General features: G+C 45.9%; 2 protein-coding genes across 2 annotated transcripts in view; both read left to right on the forward strand.

Annotated features, from left to right (window-relative positions):
- Positions 1-216, forward strand: part of Aif1l (allograft inflammatory factor 1 like) — a 23,679-nt gene extending 23,463 nt beyond the window's left edge. Inside the window, exon 6 of the mRNA XM_059259029.1 lies at positions 1-216. This exon is cut by the window's left edge and continues 67 nt beyond it. Within this exon, the coding sequence (XP_059115012.1) occupies positions 1-21 (21 nt within the window). The 3' untranslated portion in view covers positions 22-216.
- A 3,434-nt stretch (positions 217-3,650) lies between these two features.
- Nup214 (nucleoporin 214) overlaps positions 3,651-26,266 on the forward strand; it is an 84,843-nt gene continuing 62,227 nt past the window's right edge. The window contains 14 exon segments of the mRNA XM_059260039.1: positions 3,651-3,820; positions 5,795-5,990; positions 6,980-7,131; positions 8,654-8,852; positions 9,423-9,493; positions 11,782-11,845; positions 12,271-12,374; positions 12,916-13,022; positions 13,842-13,908; positions 15,344-15,470; positions 16,681-16,842; positions 21,233-21,710; positions 23,195-23,379; positions 25,576-25,670. Of these exon segments, the coding sequence (XP_059116022.1) occupies positions 3,776-3,820; positions 5,795-5,990; positions 6,980-7,131; positions 8,654-8,852; positions 9,423-9,493; positions 11,782-11,845; positions 12,271-12,374; positions 12,916-13,022; positions 13,842-13,908; positions 15,344-15,470; positions 16,681-16,842; positions 21,233-21,710; positions 23,195-23,379; positions 25,576-25,670 (2,052 nt within the window). The 5' untranslated portion in view covers positions 3,651-3,775.

Raw genomic sequence — 26,266 nt, forward strand, 5'->3', positions numbered from 1 at the left:
GACATTGCCAGCCTGCCCTGAGGACCCGCCTGGACCTTCTGGGCTGCCATCCCCGCCCCCTCTGCTTTCTCATTGTGAGATGTCTTCTGTGTTTGCCCTATGGACTCACTTCTTTTTCCTTTTCATTTCTTTACGGAAGCACATGTTACCTGCCTTAATGAGACTGGGGAATCCTGAGTCTCGGCCCCTCCTCTCTGCTCCCTGCTGCCCTGCCCCCCCCCCCCCACAGAAGGGCTGATAGCAAACCAAAACTGGACAGGGCATGGAGCCTGCAAGCCTGAGTTCCCATGTTTGAAGAGGGTCCTGCCCACCAGTTCATCTTTCATCTTTCTAGGTTTCTTTATTCTTTTTCTTTTTTTCTCTTCGAGACAGGATTTCTCTGTGCAACAGCCCTGGTTGTCCTGGAACTCGCTCTGTAGACCAGGCTGGCCTCGAACTCACAGAGATCCGCCTGCCTCTGCCTCCCAAGTGCTGGGATTAAAGGCCTGTGCCACCACTGCCTGGCCTCTTTCTAGGTTTCTAAGCTAAATTCAGACTGCAGGTTTGACCCTGGTGGGCCTCTCCCCTCTCCCCACCCTCAGAAGATCCTGAGCAGGCACAAAGCTCCAGGGCAGCTTCATGCTTCTGGTGTTCCTGGTGCCTCACAGACACCACTGATGGCCCTTGGTTCTACCCGCTCTCCGTTCTCAGTGACATAACACAAAGTGAGGAGGAAAGAACAGCCATTGGAGTCCTTCAGAGGAACCAGAGGAACTCCTGGCTTTGCTCTCGTGACCACCTTTACAGACAGCAGAGGGACAGTGGAAAGGAAAGGGCCTTGGAGGCAGAGTGAGGACAGTGGCTTGGGGGAGCCATTCCAAGGAGGATGCTGAGGGCGCCAGGGCAGAAAGTCGGGTGATCGTGGTGAACCTCAAACAGAAACAAGCTGTCTGGTTGTAAAATGCCCAGATTCAGCTCTTTCCAGTCCACCCCAACTTGTCCTTCCTTCGCTCACTCCCTCAGCATTATTTATCGAGTACCTATTACAGGCTTTAAGTCCTCCTGTGTGCTGTGTCCAACTCATAACTCCCTTTTCAAGTCACTCCAGACCTGGAGTCTGGCGATCAGACCAAGGGCGCCTGGCAGATTTTAGCTGGGCCAGTCCCCTCTTTTCACTGTGCTGACCTGCAGGGTTAAGTACCTTGCTGAAAGGTCAAGGGGTTCACCTAGATATGGGAGAGTGTGGACTGGAGCCCAGGTACTCAGGTGCCCTGCCTCCTGCTTTAGGCTGCATTGGTCAAAGGGAAGGGTGAGGAGGACTATCTCTCAGCCTGGTACTTGAGGAAGGTTTCATCCCCTCCAAAGACCTTGGGTCAGGACTCACCCTCCCGAGGGTCTCCAAGTTGACAGCAGGGTTTGAGTAAGGGCCAAGCCTCTCTTTGGCATTTGTCTTCCCTGTAACTTCTTGATGATCCTCAGAGACCATTTCCAAGAATTAATGCAGTGAAGCATCAACCTTGACCCACCTTTCCCGAATGGGAACCTCAGCCTTGACCCTGCCTGTGTTCTGGAATCTTTTATCCTGGGCACTCGGGACGAGACACAGTCATTCATCAAGCACCCACTATATGCCCCGAGTCCAGAACCCAGCAGTGAAACAGACTGACACATGAAATTTATGTCTACTGGGGAGTCACACCCAGCCAGTGACAGTGTGATGTTAGGAAATTGGGGGGGGGGTCGGGAGGTTGGCAGCGGCAGCAAGGGGTCGGTATCCTTTAGTGCCAGGACTTCCAGCTGGCTCACGACTTGGCAAGAGTGTTAGAAGAGCCTAAGCCCTAAGTGGAAAAAGACTGGGCACTGTTCAGCTAGTGTGGTTTTCCTGGGGCTCCTCAGTGTCCCACAGTTCAGTACCCAGATGCTGTCCCCACAGCAGCTTGAGAGTGCAGCAAACGAAATGGCCTGCTCCGGTGAATCCTCTGGTCTCAACCAGTCCAGCTCAGGAGAAATCATTTAGCTATGACTGGCTGATTTTCAGCCTAAGGAGCTGCTTTCAAATGCACAGTCTAGTTTATGTTTAACCCCAGCATTCCTCTCTGTAAATATAAACTCCTGTCTACCCTTACCCCGTCCGCTGACTTTTTTTTTTTTTTGTAAGATTAGCATCTTTCCCCATGCCTTCTGCCTCATTCTCTGGCTGGGCTGGGACCTTGCACTGTATTCAATGTGTCCAATTTCCTGTGATAGGGGAAGGCAGAACCAGTCAGTGGATTCATAATTTAAGAGATTACACACCACCTCCATAAAGGAGAACAAAGGAGTGGGCCTCTGACCTCTGCAAGGTACAGGAAGAGGCTCTGAGAGGGACCCTGTGAGTCCCTTCAGTGGTCTGTAGATTGATCCCTGGGAAGAGTCTTAAGGATAACCCTTAGAGGGGAGGAGTTTGCATAAATTTCAAGCTGTATCTATCTGTTGGCTCCAGGGTTCTTAATCTCTCTAGTTAAGGGCTTAGCTTTCTTGGGACATCAGCTGTCCTTATTTCTGAAAAAAGACCAAATCTAACTGGTGTAACCAGCCACACGGGGACTGCCAAGTATGGCTTTGTCCCCGTGACTCAAAGGACTTTGTCAGGTAGATATGGGTGAATGACATTATGTGTGTGCATGTGTATGTATGGGTGGGATGTCATCTCCTGCAGATTGGAATAAACTAGACCAATTTACCTGTGTCTTTGTGCTTCTTGGGAACGGCGCTGGACTCAGCAAATTCAGAAGTTAGCTGACACAGGGACCAGTTGAAAGAGTGTGTCGCAGACAGTTGACTTCATCTGACTACATGAAGACTCACTTCTACTTGGTTTGTTGTTGTTTTGTTTTTGAGACTGTTTCTCTTCATAACAGCTGTGCTGCAACTTGGTTTGTGGACCAGGCTGGCCTCAAACTCCGAGATCTGCCTGCCTCTGCCTGTGCTGGGATTAAAGGCCTGTGCCACCATGCCCTGCCACTTTTACCATTACAAAAAGAGGCTTGGAGCACACAGACTTGACATGACAGAATGTGTCCTCTGGAGCTGACACACCAGCACCCAGTTAGGAACCTCTACATTTATTATTGCAGTTAGCACATCTTCAACATCAGTTAGCACACCCAGATCTTAACCATTCCTGGCTGAGAGGAATAATTTAATTGCTTTGTGTGGAAATCCCTTATTTCATTACACAATTCATTTTTTTCCAGACAGGGTCTCATGTAACCCAGCTAAAGATTGCTATGTAGCCGAGGATGACCTTGAGTTCTTGATCAGTTCGAAAGAGCAGAGATGACAGGCACGCATCGCCATAATTGGGTTTCGATGAAAAGTTACTAAACCCCTAGGTGACTAGAAACCACCTTGAAGTTTAAAGGCGACACTGAGGAGTTATGGCTGTGGGTAACTTTCCAGTCTTTGAATAACAAAACGTGCGCCGCTCAAGGAAAGAAACCTACAGGACACCGGCGTGTGCGCGGGCCTCTAGAAGGGGGAGGGCGCCGGCGCGCGCCTCAAGGCCACGCCCCCTGCCCGGAACTGGCCAATGGGGCCGGGTGGACTGGCAAGCGCGCGACTTCTGATGAGTCCGCGGCTGAATCGACCACACCGCAAACCAGCATGGTTGACGTCAGCCATGCGCGCCGGAAGCGCGTGTCTCCCGCGCGCCGCTGCCGCTAAGGGAAGGAAGTTGGGGCCCGAGCGGCCTGGGCTCTGTTGGGAAGGCCGGGAGCGGCAGCGGCAGCTACCTGGACACCCTGAAGGCGGCACGATGGGAGACGATATGGATGCCATAGTCCCTGAGCGGGAGATGAAGGTTAGAGATTGGCCGGGGCCTCCCTGCCTGCGGTAGTCCTGGAGTTGCCCTGGAGCGCCCCCCCCCCGCCTCCGGCAGCTGCTCGAACAGTTTGCCGGGTTCAGAGCGCTCGCCTCCCAGAGCGTCCGCAGTCCCGTGCGTGTCGCGGGCGTAAGTTCTCTCCAAGTGCGGGTCACCTGTCCTTGGCGGGGCTTGGCCACGCCTCTTAAGTTACCCCAGCTACTCTCATGTGTTGGTCGCCATAGGAGTAACCACGACTTTTTGTCTGTGGTGTGCGAGGTACTGTGGCCATCGTCAATCTAGCCCCTACAACTAGCTCATAAAGAGAGGAAATTGAAGGTCTGAAAGTAAATTCTCCAAAGTCACGTGGCCAAAGCATTAAGTCTTATTTTTAGGCAGGGTATCTGGTAGTCCAAGCTGGCTTCTAACTCTGTTTACTGGACACTGGTCTTGGATTCTTGATCCCCCTGCTTCCACCTCCTAAATGCTGGGATTATTGGTGCGCATCACCACAGTTGGCGTAGACCCTCACTTCTTAGCTCTCTCTATACCGATACTTGGAGGTGGTCTAGACTACCCAAGGTGAAACCAAGAAACACTTTCTGCCTTCCAAAACCCCTAGTTAATTAGATTAGAAAGACACTTTGGCACAAGAAATCAGCTTGAAGTTGGAAAACTAAAGGGAAGGCAAGTGGCTGTAATGATAAGGGGGATGCCTCCCCAACACATACTTCTGGATACCGTGTTAATAGTTGACTTGCATAATCTGGCTGAATGAAAACACAGAGAACCGTAGACAGCTGGTAATGAGTCAATTGCAGGAAGGTGTTAGACATTTATGTGAACAGTGAATCACTAAAATGCATATATGGAGAGTGGTCCATACCATGCTTAGAAATCGTGGCTCTTTCTTTTTTTTTTTTTTTTTTTTTTTTCGGTTTTTCGAGACAGGGTTTCTCTGTGTAGCTTTGCTCCTTTCCTGGAACTCACTTGGTAGCCCAGGCTGGCCTCAAACTCACAGAGATCTGCCTGGCTCTGCCTCCCGAGTGCTGGGATTAAAGGCGTGCACCACCACCGCCCGGCTCGTGGCTCTTTCTTGAGCAGCAGTGCCTGTGCTGAGCCCCCAATGGGCATGTGTCATGTTCCTCAGATGTGCTGGGTTGAGAGGCCTTAGAACCTCAGGGTGGATAGCAGTGTTTGAGTTACTGTCAGTACCAGAAAGGAGAGCTTTTCTGTGCTGCTTCATTACACTGGCCCTCCACACAAAGGCCCTCAAGACCCAATAATATAGTCATGACTATTAGGATGATAATCACAGAAAAGATAGATTTATTCCTTTATGAACCCATCGCGTGGTCCTATGGGGAGAGTTGTGTGAAACTTTGCCCACTGTATTCAAGTAGGATTAAGAATATTTCAGTCTTCCTTTGAGTAAATATACATTAAACATGGCCTACAAGGAAATTAGTATGTGTGGTTGTGCTCCACACCCTTTATGAGGCATACCATAAGGCTCTATGGTAATAAATTTTCTCTTGTAGCTGTCACATTTTTTTTACTAAAACCCTGACCTAAAGATAGGTTTAGCTGGGTAGGAGAACACAGATGCAGTTTAACAAAGTGATGACAGATTAACAAAGTGTGAGGCTGTCAGATCCCCAGGAACTGGAGTTACAGACAGATGTGAACTGCTATGTGAGTGCTGGGAATCGAACCCAGATCTTCTGGAAGAGCAGCCAGTGTTCTTAACCACTGAACCCTCTCTCCAGCCCTCTGTATTTTATTCTACAAAAGTTACTCAGTATTATGCCATGCACCACCAAAAATATAGAGAGTCTAAAAACAGAAAATTGTTGGCCTCAGGGCAATAAGTGTATTTTTGTTATACTGAAATGGTGTTTATGGACTATAATAATGAACATGATTTAATTTCTTCCTTTCTGAAAATTGATCTTGTTTCATCCTCTGAAACAGGACTTTCAGTTTAGAGCATTGAAGAAAGTGAGGATCTTTGATTCTCCGGAAGAATTGCCCAAGGAGCGCTCGAGTGTGCTTGCCATATCCAATAAGTATGGTTTGCTCTTTGCTGGTGGCGCCAATGGCTTGTATGTTTTTCCTACTAAAAGCCTCCTTATCCAAAACAAACCTGGAGATGATCCCAATAAAATTGGTAAGCACTTTGGTTTACATAGCATAGCAGAGATGGGGCTGTGGTGACATGCTAATTGATGTATTGCCTTCCTGAGGCACAATTTTAATGTGAAAATTAAAATTGCTTTTGGGCATAAGATTGCCTCACAGAGTAGGGTGCCAAAAGCCTTTCTGAGTTTTCTCTTCGGCCTCTGTGCTTCTGCTTCTGTGAGCTGTTCCTCCAAGATCAGGGGAAGGAGAACTTACTATTGTGCCATGCTTTTCTTTTACTCAGTTGAACTTGGACTCTGGCTGTCTAGGAGAAGACATGATAGAGCCAATCCAACAGATGGGAATGTGTACTTGGGGCATTGTAGCAAAAGCATTTTCAGCAAGGGCAATAGGAAGAGTCTTGGGATATTTAATGCATCACTACCTCCTTATAGGAAAGTTAAGTCGAGCACTAGTGGCCCATGCCTTTAATCCCATCCCCACCCCCATAGTCAAAAGCAGGAGATCTCTGTGAGTTTGAGGCCTGCCTGGTCTACAGAGTGAGTTCCAGGACAGCCAGGGCTACACAGAGGAACTCTGTCTTGAAAAGAAAGAGAGGGGCTGGAGAGATGGCTCAGAGGTTAAGAGCACTGACAGTTCTTCCAGAGGTCCTGAGTTCGATTCCCAGCAACCACATGGTGGCTCACAACCATCTGTAACGAGATCTGGTGCCCTCTTCTGGCCTGCAGTCATACATACTGTATACGTAATAAATAAAAAAAAAAAAAAAAAAAAAAAAAGAAAAGAAAGAGAGAGAGAGAGAGAGAGAGGAGGAGAGGGGAGGGGAAGAGAAGAGAAAGAGGGAGGGAGGGAGGGAGGGAGGGAAAACCAGTTAGCAGGACAGTTAAAATTAGTTCTTATAACTAAGGATCCAAGGGTATATGTTTATATAGATGACAAAATGTTTCATATTGACTTGGATAAAGGATTATGGCTGTGTGCCTAGAACATGCTGCTTTGTCTTTTCTGTTTTCATAGTTGAGACAGTCCAAGGCTTGAATGTCTCTCTGAAATTCCCAGTACATCACCTGGCACTGAGCTGTGACAACCTCACACTCTCTGCGTGCATGGTGTCCAGTGAATACGGCTCCATTATAGCTTTTTTTGACGTTCGTACATTTTCAAATGAGGTAAGCTACTGTAAACTGTATTTTCAACATGGGAACAAAGAGATTTCCTCATAGACACCTAACTTGGAAGCTGAATAAACTGATGACAGGGCTGTTCCATGGTATGGGTAAGGGGAAGGTTTTTATTGTAGATATAAGAGTGTGAACAGCCAAGAGGCATTTGAAAGAGTCCTGAGCAGAGAGAGAAAGAAGTAGACTGAACATGGCCTGCAGACAGGATGTGGCCAGGGCTGTCTTCAAGAGGGGAGAACAGCAGGGGATGGAGGACAGCAACAACCAAGTGAGCAGAGGGGGACAGCATACTGAGAACTGAGGGTTATAAGGAGGAGGGGGAGCTCGGGGTTGTTAGTGGAGGGAAGTCTGTGATCTGGAAGTTCAGGATGGGGAAAGAGGTTAGATGCTTGCATGGACTCTGAAATGTATAGCAGGTACTTAGGCTACTGAAGGAACTTGGAGGCCAGTGCAGCTCTGAAATGCTAATAGGCACCACAGATAGCCTGTGTCTCTTCAGAGGGGAGGGAAACGATTCCTTTTGGTAGATGGAAACCAGTTTCATAATTTCATAAGGAATGCTGACTTTTATCTAACCACCAGAAATCCTCCTATAGTCTTAGTTGAGCCTGTTTCTGGATATCTGGTCTGCTTTTTGGAGTTTGGGGAATTGGAGTAGTTTCCTTTGGACCTAACAGATGCATGTCAGGTTGACATGTGAAGTCTTTCTGGGTTAAAATATAGATTATAAAAATATTCCTTAAATATAGACTCAAGTCTTTGAGACAGAAACATATTTTAGCAAATTATTTTATGATATGTCCTGTACTAAGTTAACATTTCTCATTTACACACAAGACTACCACTTGAGGAGGCTTAAAGATATGCTCTGTGACAGACCAAGGAGCTAATGGTGAAAGTCAGGTATCTGTGTTGTTTGATCTAGGCTCTCCTGATGCAGGGTTCTTCCCACCCAGGTAGGTTATTCAGTAGTAGTGTAGAACACTGGCTGTGTGTTTGGGATTCGGTGTTTTTGTATGGCTTGTCTTTTTTCATGCTTCCTATAGTAGGTACAGTGTCTTCATTTTACAGATAGACAGATTTCAAAGAATTTGACACCGGCCAAGCACGCTAGCACACACCTGTAGTCCCTGGACTAAAGTAGACAGGTAGTGAGTTGGAGGCTAGGCCAGGCTATAGAACCTGTCTCAAAAAACAGAACAAATAAAACTCACCCCCACCAAAGCCAAAGAAAGAATCAAAAAGCCTAGCCAAGGTCATTAAGCAAATCCAAGACTCCTCCCTACCAGCCATCCCTCTGAGTGGAGTGAAGTGATTGATGGCCGTTTCTAAGTTCTGTTGAATTGTTTGTAACAAATAGATTGCTATGCAGAGCTACTTCTTTTCCCCTTGGTTCTGAAGAAATGTAGAGTTTGATTTAAGAAAGAATGCATATTCAGTCATTTCCTCTGAATCCTTAGTGCCTTTGTGTTTGTTAATTTATTTTGCATTTGTGCCCTTATTTTAACAGGCTAAACCACTGAAACGTCCATTTACCTATCACAAGCTTTCAAAGGATGCAGATGGGATGGTGACTGATATGAAGTGGAACCCCACTATCCCTTCCATGGTGGCAGTTTGTCTGGCTGATGGCAGTATTGCTGTCCTGCAAGTTACAGAGGTGGTGAAAGTGTGTGCCACTCTTCCTCCCTCGGCAGCAGTTACATGTGGTGGGTAATAAAGGCTTCCTGCCCTAAAGTACAGGAACAGCAAGCTACTTAAAAAGTAATTCCTGCAAGTAAAAGTGGATGGCTTTCTTGGCTTGTGTGGATTGCTGGGGAGGGGTAGGGGTAGGGGGTAGAAATTGAGAATATTCTTTATTTCTATAGTTAATGGTCTTGAAGCCAAACAGCATACATGAATTAATTTGAGTGTGCTTAGGCTATTGAGAGAAAGAAAACTCAACCACAGCACATGGAAAACTAGATTTCTGGGAATATTGTTGGTGAGTCTAAAGAGTGGCCATCTGAAAGTCATTTGTACCTGTGAAAAGCACTAGAAGTAACAAATAGAAACAACAGAGTGCTTTCTTCATCCTTGAAACACCTTCATTCTCCTTGTCTTGCAAAACTCTACTGGCAGGCATTCTTAGCTCTCAGTTGATGGCCTGGTGGTCCGCCACAGTCGCCTGTGGTGTGAGATGGTTGTCCTGGGGATGGGCTCTGGGGTGGTTATGTAGTGCTCTAGACCTTGGGTTTGCTTCTCTTCACTGGTTTTCATTGGCAGCATTGTCTTCTCAGTGTGCTGGAGCCCCAAAGGAAAGCAGCTGGCGGCAGGAAAACAGAACGGAACTGTGGTCCAGTATCTTCCCGTGAGTTCCTGCCTCCTCTCTAAGTCACCACTGTGGAGGTGCTTCGGGAACATCTTTGTGACTTCTTTTTTTCCCCCTATTAATAAACCATTTGTGATTGGGGATATCTTAGGTTAGGGTGCTTGCCTAGCATGTGTGAGGCCTTGGGTTCAATCCTTAGCACTACAAAATAAACCAAAAGGAGTTTATGTTCATTGCAACCAATCTCTCCATGACTGAAGAGACGACTTGCCGACAGTGTTTGCTCTGTCCCCAGTCTTCCAGGGACTCCACTGTTGTGTGTAGACAGGCCCCCTCCCTTCTGTGGCTGCGCATACAAATCGCCAGATGCACATGCACTGGTTTGTTTTTCCACTAAAGTAAATTGTGGTCCTACACTACATACTTTTCCCTTAACTTTATAGTTCCAGTTTTCCTTAATCAGTCTGTTTGCTCAGCTTAAAGAGAAATAATTTTTAATCCTGCCATTCAGAAACAATGATATTTTAGTAGAAAACTTTTCCAAATCCTTTTGAGACGTGGTCTTAGTATGTAGTTCAATGGTCTTCAAACTTTTCCTCCTCCAGCTTCTGCCTCCTAAGTGCTGGGTCACTGGCATGTGCCTTGGCTTCTTAAAATTCATCAGGAAATGTTGGAATAAAACAGAAGGAGGCATTTCTACTCACAGCCATTCTTTGTTACTTGGCTTTGTCGGAAACCTTTCATGTCTGTGAGGGAAGTCTGGTTAGCAGGCTGCATAGAGGGGCAGTTCTGTACAAACAGCTCAAAAAGAAAAGGAGTTGATGAAGAAGCTATTACCATGACAGACTGACTCCAGTTAAAGGACAGTTTTTATCTGTCAACCATCTTATGTGGGCAACAAACAAAACATGTTCTTGTTACATTCTTTCTTCTCTTAGGGGTTCTTTTTGTTTGTTTTGCTTTTTTGAATTATTTATTTTGCATGCATTCATGTTTTGCCTGCATGTGTGTCTGTGTGAAGGTGTTAGAACTGGAGCCGAAGTTACAGACAGTAGTGAGTTGTCATGTGGGTGCTGGGAATTGAACCCAGGTCCTCTGGAAGAGCAGCCAGTGCTCTCAACCATTGAGCCATCTCTCCAGCCCCTGTTTTTTTTTTTTTAAAAAAGATTTATTTATTTATTGTGTATACAGTGTTCTGTCTGTACATATCCCTGCAAGCCAGAAGAGGGCACCAGATCTCATTACAGATGGTTGTGAGCCACCATGTGGTTGCTGGGAATTGAACTCAGGACCTTTGGAAGAACAAGCAGTGCTCTTAACCTCTGAGCCATCTCTCTAGCCCCCCTTGTTTTGTTTTTAAAGACAGGGTCTCACCATGTACACAAGGCTGGGCTTGAACTCAGAGATCCACCTGCCTCTGCCTCAGCAATGTTGGGATCAAAAGAGTGTACCATCATGCCTAGCCAAAAAAAAAAAAAAAGAATTATTTTATGATTCTGAGTGTTTGCCTGCATGTGTCAATATGTACCACATGCATGCATTGTGCTTTTGGAGGGCAGAAGAGAGCCATCAGACCTGGAACTGTAGTTAGGAATGGTTGGGAGCTATCATGTGGGTGCTAGGAATCAAACTCAGGTCCTCTACAAAAGCAGCAAATGCTCTTAACTGCTGAACCTCTTTAGTAGCTGGGAGTACAAGCAGTCACCTTTGCTTCTTGGCAAACATTATGTGAAATTGGATGCATAGTCTTGGGAAGCATTAGCCTCTAAAATGATAATGCAGTTTATTGACTTATTGCTTGGCTGTTTGCTTGCTTGTTTATGTGTTTGCTTGGTTTTGAGGTAGAGTCTCTGTGTAATCCTGACTGTCCTGGAACTCTGCTATGCAGGCCTGGCTGGCCTCAAACTCACAGAGATCTGCCTGCCTCTGTCTCTGGGGGGTGGGGCTGGGAGTAAAGGTATGCACCACCATGCCCAGACCTGCTTTTTTATTTTTAATAACTTAGTATACTGAGGTCTTCTCTCCAGTTCTGTGCAGGGAGCTACTCTGTCTTCAGTGCCTCCATAGTAGTCTACTGTGTAGACAGACTCTAGTGATCTTACTGATGGTCTTCTGTGAATGCTGCTGCATTCGCATGCTCATCAACTGCATCTGAAGGTGTTGATGGGAGCAGTTCCCTGGGTAGGGTATGCTAGGAGTAGATGGTGCTCTCTTTGTTTAGAGGGTGTGGAGGGGAGATAGAACACCAGTTTCCAGGGCATCTGATTGGATTTGAGTTTCATTGATTTAAGCATTGTTTCATTTGACGTTTTTCAAATCTCTTTCAGACTTTGCAGGAAAAAAAGGTCATTCCGTGTCCTCCATTTTATGAGTCAGATCATCCTGTGAGAGGTAACAACTACTTTACTTATTTTCTGGCCTCTAATGCAGCTGTTCTAGCCATGTGAGATCCTCCATCCCTGCTCAGGGTAGTGTAGGAGCCAGTTTCCCATTTAATATCATGAGTTATTCAGTGTAATAGCTTGAAATGGATCTTGCATTTTTTTTAAGAATTCTTCTTCATTTTCCCTAATAATAATCCTGTAGAAAACCACCACTTATAAGAAACTGGGCTAATTGATGCCTTTGCAACTGTGAGTTATCCTTATTTAGTGGAGTATGAACCTTTCTTTGATAAAGCCATGGTACTTTTGTTTGTTTTTTTGGTCTGAGTTAATTCTTGTAGCCCATGGTGACTATTCCAAACATATGATGTTTTTTGCTGTATCTTCTTGCTGAGATTGGTGACCTAGGAATTAGGGGTGTGTGTCTTTCAGTTCTGGATGTGCTGTGGATTGGTACCTATGTCTTCATGATAGTCTATGCTGGTGCAGATGGGACCTTGGAAACCTGTCCAGATGTGGTGGTAGCTTTACTCCCGGTAAGCATGTGAAAAGAACATCTTTGTTTTCTGACAGTCACAAAAGTCTTCTAGTAAGCTAACTTAGAATTAAATTCCTTTCCTCGTTGGCTGTGATGGTAGAGGCAGGTGTAAGGTTTCAATGTTATACCATGGGCCTGGAACCAAAATTGTGGTGTCTATTTAAGAGCATTGTCTTAGTTACTGCTTATTGCTGTGAAGAGGCACCATAACCAAGGCAGGCAACTCTTTTTTCCCCCCCAAGAAAGGGTTTCTCTGTGTCATTTTGGTGCCTGTCCTGGAACTTGCTCTGTAGACCAGGCTGAGTGGGTCGCTCATGTGTATCCTGTAGCAGGCTGTGGCAGAATGCAGTTCCTGCTCAGCTTGCCTGGTGATGGGGTTTCTGTTCCTATGAATGCCTTTCAGAGCTCATCCCTATGTTTGGGCACAGATTTTGCATCAAATTTCTGATTAAGCTTAAGTGATTTTGTCTTGAGATTGTGAGCTGGGTAGGAGTCCAGAAAAACTGCAGTCAGATTTCTCTCCCTCCTCTTGTTCGTAGAAAAAAGAAGAAAGGCACCCAGAGATATTTGTGAACTTCATGGAGCCCTGCTACAGCAGCTGCACAGAGCGACAGCATCATTACTACCTCAGTTACGTCGAGGAGTGGTGAGCAGAGCGTTCCTGCTGCCACCGTCAGGGCCACACTCAGTCACTGAGTTCCATAGGGACTTGTTCAGAAGAGAGGCCTCGATGTGTTGTCAGCGGCTGGGGATCATGTCCTTGTGGCTGCAGTGTCTGCTCCCCAGTCCTGACATGTTTATGGCAGTGTGTACTAATCTGCAGAGGCCAGTAAATGTGTGCCCACCCCTTCCCCACCTGTTTGTTTTTTGAAGCAAGGTCTCATTGTAAAGACGAGGTCAGCCTCAAACTCAGAGAGGTCTGCCTGCCTCTGCCTCCAGGCTTGGGGCTAGGATTAAAGGCATGTGCCACCACAAAGTCCAGTTTTCTCAAATACAGTGAGTGACGACAGTGAAAATACTGATTGGTTTGTTTGTTTGTTTTGAAAAAGAGTAATTTGTAGCTCAGACTACCCTGAAATTCATAGATCCTCCTGCCTCAGCCTTCTGAGTGCTGGGATTACAGACACCAGCTATCTTACCTGGATTAAAAGTACTGATACTTGAGGAACTCGCTCAGGGTTTCTCCCAGAGCAGCTTACCCATGAGAGCCCATTGGAGCTTCTCTTCTCCAGCTGGCTTTCCCTGCTCTGAGGCAGGCTTCTTGTGAGCCCTGCCTTGGTTCTGGGGGTCCCTTGTCTGTCATGGATAGTAGTGGGCAGCTGTTCCAGGGCTTTTTGCACTACTATATCACACACTTTCCATCCTCTCTTCAGCCTTGAGGAAACCTTGCCCTGTGTTGTAGACTCAGTCAGTTTTGAGCTGTTGGTGGACTTGAATGTAATGGCCTTTCGGTTTTGTTCTTAAGGGATTTAGTGCTGGCAGCATCTGCAGCATCAACAGAAGTTAGCATCCTAGCTCGACAAAGTGATCAGGTAAATTTCTCCTTATTTTTGTCACTTCTATGTTGAATGATGCTATTTTGAGAGAGGTCCAGTGGAAGTGACTGGTTAAGACTGCACTGCATGTCCCTTTCAATGACCTTTTAATGCAAAGACTAAATGATAAAATGTCACGGACAGCAATTGTCTTCCCTCTGCCTTCCCCTCCCCTCTCATATACATGGTTTGACAGTGGTGGGGATTGAACCCAGAGCTTTATACACATGCAGCGAGCACTCTACTGACTGGTCTATACCCCAACCTTGGCATCTCTTCTTGTTACACTTGCCCCATTTTTATAGTGTCTTTTCATCTTTCTGTTTGCAGTCCCCATATTGCCATTTTCTGCATGCTGGCCTGTAATGGTTGTCAGATCTCTTTTGTTTTGCTTATAGGCTTTGTTGTGGGTTTTTGTTGTTGTTGTTTTGTGTTTTGTTTTGTTTCGAGACAGGGTTTCTCTGTGTAGTTTTGGAGCCTGTCCTGGATCTTGCTCTGTAGACCAGGCTGGCCTCGAACTCGCAGAGATCCACCTGTTTCTGCCTCCCTGAGTGCTGGGATTAAAGGCGTGTGCCACCGCTGCCCAGCCCTGCCTATAGGCTTACTTAAGAGTTAGCGTCAGCCGGGTGGTGGTGGCGCATGCCTTTAATCCCAGCACTCAGGAGGCAGAGCCAGGCGGATCTCTGTGAGTTCGAGGCCAGCCTGGGCTACCAAGTGAGTCCCAGTAAAGGCGCAAAGCTACACAGAGAAACCCTGTCTCCAAAAAACAAAAAACAAAAAAACAAAAAAAAAAAGAGGTAGCGTCAGCTTGGTTTGCAGCCTTGTGACTGTGCCTTGAATACTCCTCAGCACAGCCATGTAGTATGAGTGTGTGCTCTTCTGGACCTGAACAGCTTCTGTTTTTCTAGCTTCATCACTTGTCTCCTGTTCCCTCTGATTCATGCTGCCCAGTTGGCCAAGACAGAAAGCTAGACAGAATGTTAATGAATCATAAGACTCAGGAGTCATTTGTTGAATGGAATGGAGCCCAGCCATGAAAACACGAGCAAGAGGGATGTTACTGGAAAGATGTAGAAGCTTCTCAAGGAGTGTAAGCAGCAGGACTGGCCATTGTGAGACAGGAAACAAGGCTTTAAGGTTGCCTTCTGTCTCGGCAACTAGTGACACAGGCATCTGCATCTTTAGGGACTGCCAGACTGTGGCAGGCAACCTGAAACTTAGAAGACGCGATGGACACACCAGAACCACTCCCATGCTGGGCTACTCCTGGCTTTAAGGTCACGGTGGTCCAAGGGTCAGAGTCTCCCCATCAGCACAGGGAGCTGAACCACGCCACGTATTCTCTGTTGATTCACTGGGGCCGAGAAGAAGCAGTGCAAAATGCTGAGCAACACGCACTTTTCTGCTTGTCCATTTTTTCCTTTCTTTTCAGACTAATTGGGAATCTTGGCTGCTGGAGGACTCGAGTCGAGCTGAACTGCCTGTGACAGACAAGAGTGATGACTCCTTGCCCATGGGCGTCGCCATAGATTATACCAATGAAGTAGAAGTTGCCATCAGTGAGTGTTGTCTAGTGTTTGCTGCTCAATAATGGTTCATCCTTAGAAGCCATTAGCACATTTCTAGCTGCAGAGTGGTGGAGGGTACGTCATGACAATGTGAAGCTATCCAAAGATGGTTATTCACCAATGAAACCACAGCCAGACACGGTTCATGTGTCTGCATTAGAGTGAATGTGTAATATTTGGTGCCCTAGTGACTTCACAGGGGAGTGTCACCGTCAGTCAGCTGGCAGTGCACCCAGCACTCAGTTAGGGAAGAATGAGGGAGAGGAGCTCCAAGCTCATGTTTGCCACATGGGGCCTGCGCATGTTCTCTGAATAGTCCTTTTTCCTGGGGACGTCAGCAGTGTGACTACAGTGACAGATGTGAGGAAGCAGCTGAAGAAGATTTGCCTGCTTGAACTTCACCAGACAGAGAGCTGTCTTGGTCCAACACCTTGAGCTCCATGTCCTTTCCCTGGTTTGGTAGGCACATTTGGTCTGATGAGTATTACGATCAATCCACATGAATCTATTAAAATGGTAACAGAATTTATTAAGATATAAATTGAGGAAGTACACTCACGATTACAGAACGGAGTAGACAACAGAAGTCGTCCACTGATCTGACTGGGAGTAGGAGCAGGGAGCAGGAGCAGGAGCAGTACATGTGACCCTTCTCCAACCCCTTATAAGAGGTCACATATAATGGCAGGAAGCACTGCCTCTTTTGGGCCGTATAGCCCAAGGTCATGGGCGGAGCAAATACCACTACAGATGAGCCTGCACTCCTGATATGATACTCTTGTGTACTTAAAATTCAACTGTGAATGGGTATAAAGTAGCTTAGCTCACTCTGTGTGTGTATGTGTTTGTTAGTGTTAGTTAAAGAGCCATCATTTCAGTTCTGTGTGTGTGTGTGTGTGTGTGTGTGTGTGTGTGTGTGTGTGTGTTAAAGAGCCATCTTTTCAGTTCAGTCCCAAACCTGACATCGACCAGAGACTCCTCTCTTGTCCTGGAGAGAGCCTGGAGGAGTACAGGGCTGCAGGACAGGGTCAAGCAGGATGTGATGTGATAGTAACAGGAGCTCTTGCTGTAGCTGCTGCATGCAAGGCTGTCCACATCTGAATCAGCTACTGTTGAAAGGAGCCCCTCAGGACCTCTTCAGGGCAATATGCCCTTCTAGGCCCAGGTGGCCCTTTAACACCTTTGTTTTCTTTTTTGACAGACGATGAAAAGACACTTCCTGCTGCTCCGGTTCTCCTGTTACTTTCAACAGATGGTGTGCTTTGTCCATTTTACATGATCAATCAAAATCCTGGGGTCAGATCCCTAATCAAGAGCTTGGAGCTGGTCTCGGTAGAAGGAGAGCGGCAGCCCAAGTCATCAGGTGTGTGCCTCTGCCTGCTCTGGCAGCCCAAGAACATCTCCAAGATGAAGGTGACTTAAGATGTGTGTGGTCGTCTATACACCATCAGTCTACCATTGGAAGGCTTGGGAACATGTGTGCACATCTGTGCTTCCTTTCATCCCTGGATTCTTTCTCAACCTTTACAACACTTGACAGAGAAAGGCAGCAGTATTGAGCCCAGCTCTGTTGTGTTTAATCATGAGGGTTGGTCAAACGGGCAGTTGTTCATGGACAGTGAAAGATGTTTACTGAGAGCAAAGAGGTAAAAAGGTGTTTCATGAAGAATCACTGTGTGCTGTGTTATACTAACACCGGAAAGGGGCTGTTAAACTCCAGGGGCTATTTCTGGCTCATAGAAATATGGAGACTTTAGTGTCTCTGATTTATATTTCATTGTCTTTTGATTTGTTTTTTCCTCCTCTGAAACATTGTCAGGTAATAATATCTGTATTGCAGAAAAATTAGAAAATCCAAGAACAGATTCTAGAGACTGTTGAGGAGCATAGTCAGCATTTTGGGATGGAATTTTTGTGCACACATGGAGATTGCAGCTTTTTTTTTCCAGCATCATAACATTTGTGAGAAGAAATTGTCAAACTTGTTAGGCGTACTTTTTTTCCCTATATATTGACATTTTGCTGTTTTCTCTTCAGCAATGAGTGAGAATGTAACTGATAGTTTTCTTCTTGTGTGGCTAAAATGCCCATAATGTCACTAGTTCTGCCTAAAGACTGCTGACCATTAGGGTGGGATATGTTTGATTATTATGCTTGCTGATGTTTTCAGACTGTTTCATCAGCCCGAGTGACCATACATCACAGAGCACTCAGATACTTTGGGCCCTGCCAACTGCTCTGTGACCCCAAGTGATCCTCCAGGATGCTGGCATAAACTAGCAGTGTTGTATTGAATTTCGGTTGCCAGTGGGGTGTGCTCTTTGCATTATGTTCTCCCCTCACAGTTTTCATGAGCACCTATACCTAGCTCCACAAGTCTGTCTGTAGTGAGCAGGGCAGGCAGCCCTGTGGGGTAGTTGTTTCTGAGCACTGTCCTGCATGAGGGACTGCGAACCATCATCGAGTCCCTGCGCACAACCGTGGGGCAGCGGCCGTTGGCCTTTTCTAGAGACCTTTCTCCTTCCTTCTCATCTAGTGCAGAGGTGACGGCTGTGCCCTGATGAGTGAAAGCAGAGTCGTGAAAGTAGGAGACCGTCGGTTCTGGTACCTAGGCTAAGGTGTAGTCTAGGTTTGGAAGGCATCAATGGTTCTGTTTCCACACAGCAGCTCCAAGGATGTGGTGTTGAATGGCCAGAAGTAATAACAAAGTAAAGGACTTCAAATACTCATTTCTAATTGCCCTGGGAGGACTGTGTGCAATTTCTTTCTTTTTTTTTTTTTTTCCTTCTTTCTTTCTCTCTCTTTTTTTTTTTTTCCAAGACAGGGTTTCTCTGTGTAGTTTTGGTGACTGTCCTGGAACTCGCTCTGTAGACCAAGCTGGCCTCGAACTCACAGAGATCGGCCTGGCTCTGCCTCCCAAGTGCTGGGATTAAAGGCGTGCGCCACCGCCCGGCCGTGCAATTTCTTTAGGATGTGGTCTCTGTTTTCCGTTCTTGTCTAATCTTAATGGGGATGGAAGGTGATTTATGTCTGCATGTTTCTTTGAAGGTGTTCCTTGCTGGCTCCATAGATGTTGTGTAAAAGAGGTATTTGAGTAACCTACTGAGAGTAGTAGTGTTAGGTACTCTTCTGGAAGTGATAGTTTACATCAAGAGGTGGTGTTTTCACTAATGTATCCTCAATGCTCTTAGGATCTCTCCTGAAAACATATCGCCATCTTAGCCTCACAGCCAAGGCCAACTAATATAAATTGGAAGTGTATTTATTTTTTAAAGTATTTATTATGCAGTTGAATTGACAATTTGCCTCATAGAAAGTTGGAAAAGTAGAACAAATTCTAACCCTGCCTTTTTGGGGGAGCTGTTTCCAGTGTGTTTCTGCAGGAACACCTTCATAGTTATGGTCAAAAGGTGGACATCATTGGAATGCTGGTTTTATTTTTATTCCTTTATATGTTTTGTTGTGTGATATTCTGACAAATAAAGCTTACTTGGAGTCAGGGCAGAGCTAGCCGCTAGTTAACCATAGAGGTCTGGAGGTCTGTACAGAGAGGAGACAGGGAATGATAAGGCAGGACAGAGAGGATCTAGACTTCTTTGGATGGAGGAATGGTAAAGGTAGGAAGCAACTGGCGGATGCTCCCCTGCTTCTCTGATCTTTCAGGTTTTTACCCCGATATCTGACTCCTGGTTTTTATTGATAAGATTAATTAGGTTTACACTTCATCTGATACCCAACTTGGGGTTCGAACCCACGAGTTTGGGATTAAGAGTCCCACGCTCTACCAACTGAGCTAGCCGGGCAGTTGGAACAGGAAACATCCATTTACAATGTTTTAGTGATGTTCTTTAGTTTGTAATGAGATCTTACTGTGTAGTCCTGTCTGGTCTGGAACTCACAGAGTTCAGCTGCTTCTGCCCCCTGAGTGCTGGGATCAAAGATGTGCACTGCTCTCCCCAGCCTAGCACCCTGATTTTAATTTAAGCTGTAAACTTTTTTAGGTTCTTAGCTAATTTTCATGGTTTATTCAAAAGAATAATTGTCTAATGTGTCATTGAGGTTCTTTTTTTTTAAGGATTTGTTTATTTATTTATGAGTGCTCTATTTGCATGTACACCTTATGCCAGAAGAGAGCATCAGATCCCACTATGGATGTTTGTGAGCCAACATGTGGGTGCTGGGAATTGAACTCAGGACTTCTGGAAGAGCAGCCAGTGCTCTTAACCAACGAGCCATCTCTCCAGCCTCGTCATTGAGTTTTTTAAATCGTTGAGATTGTATTTACTTCCAGGGGTGGGGAGGAGGGCACACCTTTAACCCCTGCACTGGGGAGGCAGAGGCAGGTGGATCTCTGAGTTTGGTCTACACAGTGAGTTCCAGGACAGCCAGGGCTACACAGAGAAACCCTGCCTCTAGTAAACTAGCTAAATAAATAAAAAATTATATTTATTCTCATTCTTTAAATTATTTTTATGGAGTTTACTCTTAGACAAAGGATCACTGGGGCCATTTTTTATGGGTTTTGAGAAATGTTGCAAGATGTTTTCTAAAAGTCCTGCTTAGTGTGTTTGATCCCTGCCAATGGGCAAAGGTCTCAGGTTGGCTTTACCTGCTCTCAAGGGTGACATGTTTTAATTTTGACGTTTTAGAGGGAAGTCAAAACTTCACTTCAAATTTACATGTCTTTTTTTTGTTTTGTCTCTTTTTGTCTTTGTCTTTGTTTTTGAGGCAGGGTCTCACAGTGTAGCCCTGGCTGGCCTGGAACTCTTGTGCAGACCAGGGTGGCCTCCACTCAGAAATCAGCCTGCCTCTACTGGGAGTACTTAAATAGGCAAATGCCACCACACCTGGCTAAGTCTACATGTCTTTGATTAAAGAGAGATTAAATATTGGTTTCTTCATGTGAATTAGGCTATCTGCTTAAATTTGTTAACTTTAAAACTTAAATGTGATCGACAGCTTTTTTAGGAGTTAAAAACTTAGTTCACTTACCTCAGTCATTTTATCATATCCAAGTACTTTTAGGAATACTTTGTCTGACTGTATCTTTCTTTTTTTGGTTTTTTGAGACAGGGTTTCTCTCTGTAGTTTTGGTGCCTGTCCTGGATCTCACCCTGTAGACCAGGCTGGCCTCGAACTCACAGAGATCCACCTGGCTCTGTCTCCCAGTGCTGGGATTAAAGGCGTGCGCCACCACCACCACCACCCGGCTTGTATCTGTTTCTAATCACCTGTGCCAGTTCACTGTTTGCCTCTTTCAGATAGCTGTATCTGAGGCTTTTATTTCTAGGACCCTGTCTTTAGTGCATTTGGAATTGCTGTTGAGCAGTGTTCTGAGGCAGAGACCTGCATGAACTAGGGCCATTTCCTTGTTAATGAAGTAACGCAGAGTGAGGTTGACTCTTGACTATTCAGTTTGCAGTGGCCAACTCACTGTGTTTTCTGTCCATGGAGTCCCGTTAGGCTAGTGCTTTTCCCTAGTTTGGCCTTCTTTTTTTGTTGTTTGGTTTTTGAGAAAGGGTTTGCCTGTTTCACATACCTTGTCCTGTGGGAGCTGACCTCGAACTCACAGAGATCCACCTGGCTCTGCCTCCCGAGTGCTGGGATTGAAGGAGTGCACCACCGAGGCTTGCTTTCTGTTTTCTTAGCAGGCGTGGTATCCAGCTCCCTCCACCCTCAGCCCTCTCTCCCATGCCTCTGTCATGTGACTAGCAGGGTTCCAGTTTAACTTTGTTCCTTGGTTTTCGTTGCAGGAAGTTTTCCTACCACTCCAACCTCCCCTCAGGCGCCGCTGCCGCCACAGAACCTTGATGTCTCAGCCCCAGCCTCGTCGCCTCTTGCACCTGTGTCCTCTGCTGCTCCTCCCACCACCTTCCCTTTGCCCTCTGCTGGGGGAGCCCCTTCTGTGTTCTCCTTTGGCCCTTCATCTTTGAAGTCCTCCGCTCCCGTCACCGGGGAGCCCCCTCCGTATCCCACTGGCTCTGACAGTTCCCGAGCCGCTCTGGCCTCTGGCACCTCCTCCACCTTCTCTTTCGCTCCTCCTTCCAAAGGCTCCCTGGCCCTCCCCCCTGCGGCATCCCCCATGGCCACAGCTGCTGCTCCCTTCGCTTTTGGGTCATCGGGTTTTAAGCCCACCGTGGAAAGCACACCAATGCCCAGTGCCCCAAACACAGGGATGAAACCTTCGTTCCCACCCTCGGCCTCTTCCGTGAAAGTCAACCTGAGTGAAAAGTAAGTCGCCTTGAAAGTTGGATTCTGTGGTAGAGTGGGTGGAAATATTGCAAGGTAGTCAGTCCCTGAACTAGGTCTCTGTGAATGGAGTACTGAACAGACCTTTCTAAAGTAGTGCCGTGGAAATGGAACCAGTGTAAAGGCTTGCAGCTCATCTGCAGGTCCAGTCCTAAGTGTCTCTTAAAGGTGTTTTGTTTTTCTGACTGTTAGGAATTGGCACTTAAGTAGGATAAGTATTCCTTATTTAAGAAAGGCAAGGGCCCGGAGCATACATCCTGGAGACAAAGTGGGTCTTTTGGAGTTCTCCCTCCTCATAGCCACCCTGGCTCTTAACTGTTCTCTTTGCAGCCACCAAGGTGACTTGTGCGGTTAGGGATACACGAGGTGACTCTCCTGCTTGACAGTGCCCAAAGGTTTCTTGTTGCATTTCCTTTACAATTCAGACCTTTTCACATGGTGTCTGGTTTCCTACAGATCTGGTTCCAGCCAGCTTGCTCATACCTTATTTATTTACCTCTTTATCTGCCTTTTCTGTTTTCCCTGCTACACTGAGCAGCATCTGGAGGGAGTGCTCCTTTGTGTCATACCCCCTTTTCCAGTCACAGTGTGTGTCAAAACCATCAGTTTTCTCTTTCTTTCTTTCTTTCTTTCTTTCTTTCTTTCTTTCTTTCTTTCTTTCTTTCTTTCTTTCTTGAGAATTCTTTTTTTTTTTTAAAGATTTATTTACTTATTATGTGTACAGCATGTACGCCTGCAGGCCAGAAGAGGGCACCAGATCTCATTACAGATGGTTGTGAGCCACCATGTGGTTGCTGGGAGTTGAGCTCAGGATCTCTGGAAGAGCAGCCAGTGCTCTTAACCTCTGAGCCATCTCTCCAGCCCAAAAACCATCAATTTTCAATGGTTCTCCTTGCCTTGTTGCTGAGATGTGCTGCTGCAGCCACACTGTCCTTGCTCCTTGAAGTCGGCATGTGGCCACTTTACTCCAGCCACTACTGGGCATTCCATTTTATTGGCCTACTCATTCTTTAACAGTCGTCTACTGTTGGAATATTAGTATGTCTGCAGTTGTTGACTTGACAGTCTTACTGGGCCGTGGTGTCCCACAGATGGTAACCTGCTTGCTTCCCTGGTGTTTGTCACACCAGAGATGATGGTCCTCAAAACAAGTTCTCGTGGTTGGTTGCACCACCCCCTTAAGAACAGAGCAAACACTCAACTTCATTGCTAGAAAATAAATAGTTCATGCTGTGGAGAATTTGGCTTTTATTTTACACGTAGTGCTTTGGTGTGCTGTAGTTGATACCATGTTCCTAACGGAGTAGGTGGTAACTGCCCTCATCTGAGGGAGGAAGCAGCCAGTGTATAGTTGGTTCTGAGGCAGCAGAGATGGGTAGTCGGTTCTTCTTGGTCTCCTTGCTAATGACCAGTGTGAGAGAACCCTCCAGCAGGCTGTTGTGATCGAGCTGCATTTCCTCTCTCAGGTTCACGGCTGTGGCCTCTGCTCCTGTTCACGGCTCCACGAGCACACCCTCTGTGCTGCCATTTTCTTCCTCCCCGAAGCCAGCTGCTTCTGGACCACTCAGCCATCCCACGCCTCTGCCAGCATCGTCCAGCTCCATGACTTCAAGCATTCCTTTGAAGTCTTCGGTCTCTCCCTCGCCGTCAGGTATTCTCAGAAGCCAACAGCTTCTGCCTTCAGCTCTCCTTCCAGATGAATGGGGTTCAGCATGTTAAGAATCCTTGCTAACATAGTGAGGTGGGGGTCTTATTTGTTTGTTTGTTTGTTTGTCTTTTTTTCTTTATTTATATTTTATGTATGAGTACTCTGCATGTATACTTGCACACCAGAAGAGGGCATCAGATCCTATTATTGATGGTTGTGAGCTACCATGTGGGTGCTGGTCCTCTGGAAGAGCAGCCAGTGCTCTTAACCACTGAGCCATCTCTCCAGCCTCTGTTTTGTTTTTCAAGACAGGGTTTCTCTGTGTAGCCCTGGTTATCCTGGAACTCACTCTGTAGACCAGGCTGGCCTCAAACTTACAGAAATCCACCAGCCTCTGCCTCTCAGTGCTGGGATTAAAGGCGTGCACCACCTCTTTTTTTTGTTCGTTTTGTTTTGGTTTTTTACTTGCTTTAATGTTTTAATGTGCTGTGATTGTTGTGCTCTGAATTGAGAGATTCACAGTGGTTTCAGTTCTATTAGCGTTTGGCTGCTCATGGATATTCAAAGACTGAGTCCTCACACACAGCCTGCTCTAATGGAAGGACAGTCATTGAGCTGCCCTTGGGCATGACAGGAGTTCTTGGGGACTCTTCTGCGTACTGCTCCTGAGACTCTACGTACATTTTCTCCATCAGCTGCACTAAGCAAGTGATGAAGTGCGAACCATCACAGACAGAATGTAACAAGTGCACCTGCCCTACCTTTCCCTTCCTGTCACATGTACAAATTGGCTGTAGAAACCGTAAATACTGTGGTCCCCACCAGGGTTCAGTGCTTCCGGACATCCTTTTTATGTGTGTTTGCTTATCTCTTTCTTCCTTTTATGTAAAAATTTGAAAACATTTGAGAATTAATTGCAGACAGTGTGAAACAGTTGACCCCTAGATACATGAGTTCTCATCTCCTAAAAGCCAAGGCTATTACACTCAAAAAATTAACAACAGTCAAATATAGAGTCCATGTCAATTTGAGACCAGTGGTCTCAATTAAAGTTCATTCACTGAATTCTGTTTTTCTGCATAGTCTCAGTTCATTTCTTTAGCATTTATGAGAAAGTCAGCTCAGTGGTTTGGGGACCATCACTGTTTGCATTTGATTATTTGCACATGATAGGATTCAAGTTAAATATTTGGAGACCATAGGTGTTATGCATCACCATGCAAGCGTTTATTCAGTCTGACTGCAGAGTGTGTTTGAGTTTGGGCTTGGGAGGGGTGTTTGCTAGGTATTTTTTATTTATATGCATGTATGTGCATGTGAGTGCAGTTACTGGAGAGGCCAGAGGTGTCTAATACCTAGGAGTTGGAGTTACAGGCAATTGTAAACCACCTGAAGTGGGCACTGGAAACCAAAGTTGGGTTCTCTGTAAGAGCAGTGTTCACTCTTATTTACTGATCCATCTCTGTGTTTCTCAATGCAGTTTTTGTTTTGTTTTGTTTTTTGGTTTTTCGAGACAGGGTTTCTCTGTGTGCCTGTCCTGGATCTCACTCTGTAGACCAGGCTGGCCTCGAACTCACAGAGATCCACCTGTCTCTGCCTCCCAAGTGCTGGGATTAAAGGCCTGTGCCACCACTGCCTGGCCGGTATTTTGTTTTATTTTGAAGGCAGGGTTTCATTATGTAGTCCTGGCTGGTCTTGAACTCACAGATCTGATTGGCCTGCCTTTGTCTCCTGGGTGTTGGGGTTAAAGGCTGGAATTACCATACCTGACCTTGGGTAGCCAATTAAATTTGAATGCCTGGAATAATTTTATTTAGGCAAATACCAAACAGATAAGAATGAGGAAATTTCTGAGAAATGGAAGCTTCTTTCCTTTTGAAGTTTGCCAAAGTCACCTCACTGCACCATCTTGTCTGCCATCTTTGTGTTTTTGAGACAAGTCTCAAATGTGACCTAACCTTGCCTATACTTGATATGTAGCCTAAAGTGACCTTGAACTCAGAATCTTCCCTCCTGAGCCTCCTACTGCTAGGGTGTGCATCAGCGGACCATTTGGTCATCGTTCTCTAATACAGTCGTAGAAGTGGAGCCAGGGACAGTGTGTAACTCTTCCTTAGATTTGGGGAAAGTTTGTGGTGATGGAAGTAACAGGAATAAGTGTCTGTTATAACTTACTTCTTTGGTCATTTATGCTAGCAGGCCGATCTACTCCAAGTATTCCAAGTTCAATGTCCTCTGTGGTGCAGAAATCACCCAGGATAAACCCTCCAGTGGCAAAATCAGGCTCTCCTCAGGTACGTTTAAATTCTCTTAGTGCAATTGCATGTTAATAAAGTTGGCCTTTAGAATTTAGACATGGGAACAGTAATTAGGATTGTACAGGAGATACCAAAGTATGTGCTTGAAGTTTTTGACATGTACTCACAGAAGCAATTATCTATTTACTTTTCTTTTTTTGTTGTTTTTTTTTGTTTGTTTGTTTGTTTGTTTGTTTGTTTTTGACATGGTCTCACTATGGTAGCCCTACCTGGCCTGGAGCTTACTCTGCAGTCCAGGAGACTGGCCTTGAACTCATAGAGATCCTTTGCCTCAGTGCTGGAATTAAAGGCATGTGCCACTATGCCCAGCTTCTGTTCAGTTTTTTAATTGAAGTAGTTTATGTAGAAAAAAGGCCATGTGGTATGTGTACACCTAATAATTGTCATCAAGTAAACAAGTTGGTAAAGAGACATTACAGGATCACAGGACTCTTCCTTGTGTGCCCCTTACGGTCTCTCTCCTTGCCAAGGAGTAGCCACTCTCTTGATATCTAACAGTATGTAGATTAACTTAGCCTGTTTATAATTTCTATGAAATAGAAGCACACAGCATACAGTCTTACTATGTTCAT

Source organism: Peromyscus eremicus, chromosome 4 (assembly GCF_949786415.1).
Source record: "Peromyscus eremicus chromosome 4, PerEre_H2_v1, whole genome shotgun sequence".
Taxonomy (NCBI): Eukaryota; Metazoa; Chordata; class Mammalia; order Rodentia; family Cricetidae; genus Peromyscus; species Peromyscus eremicus.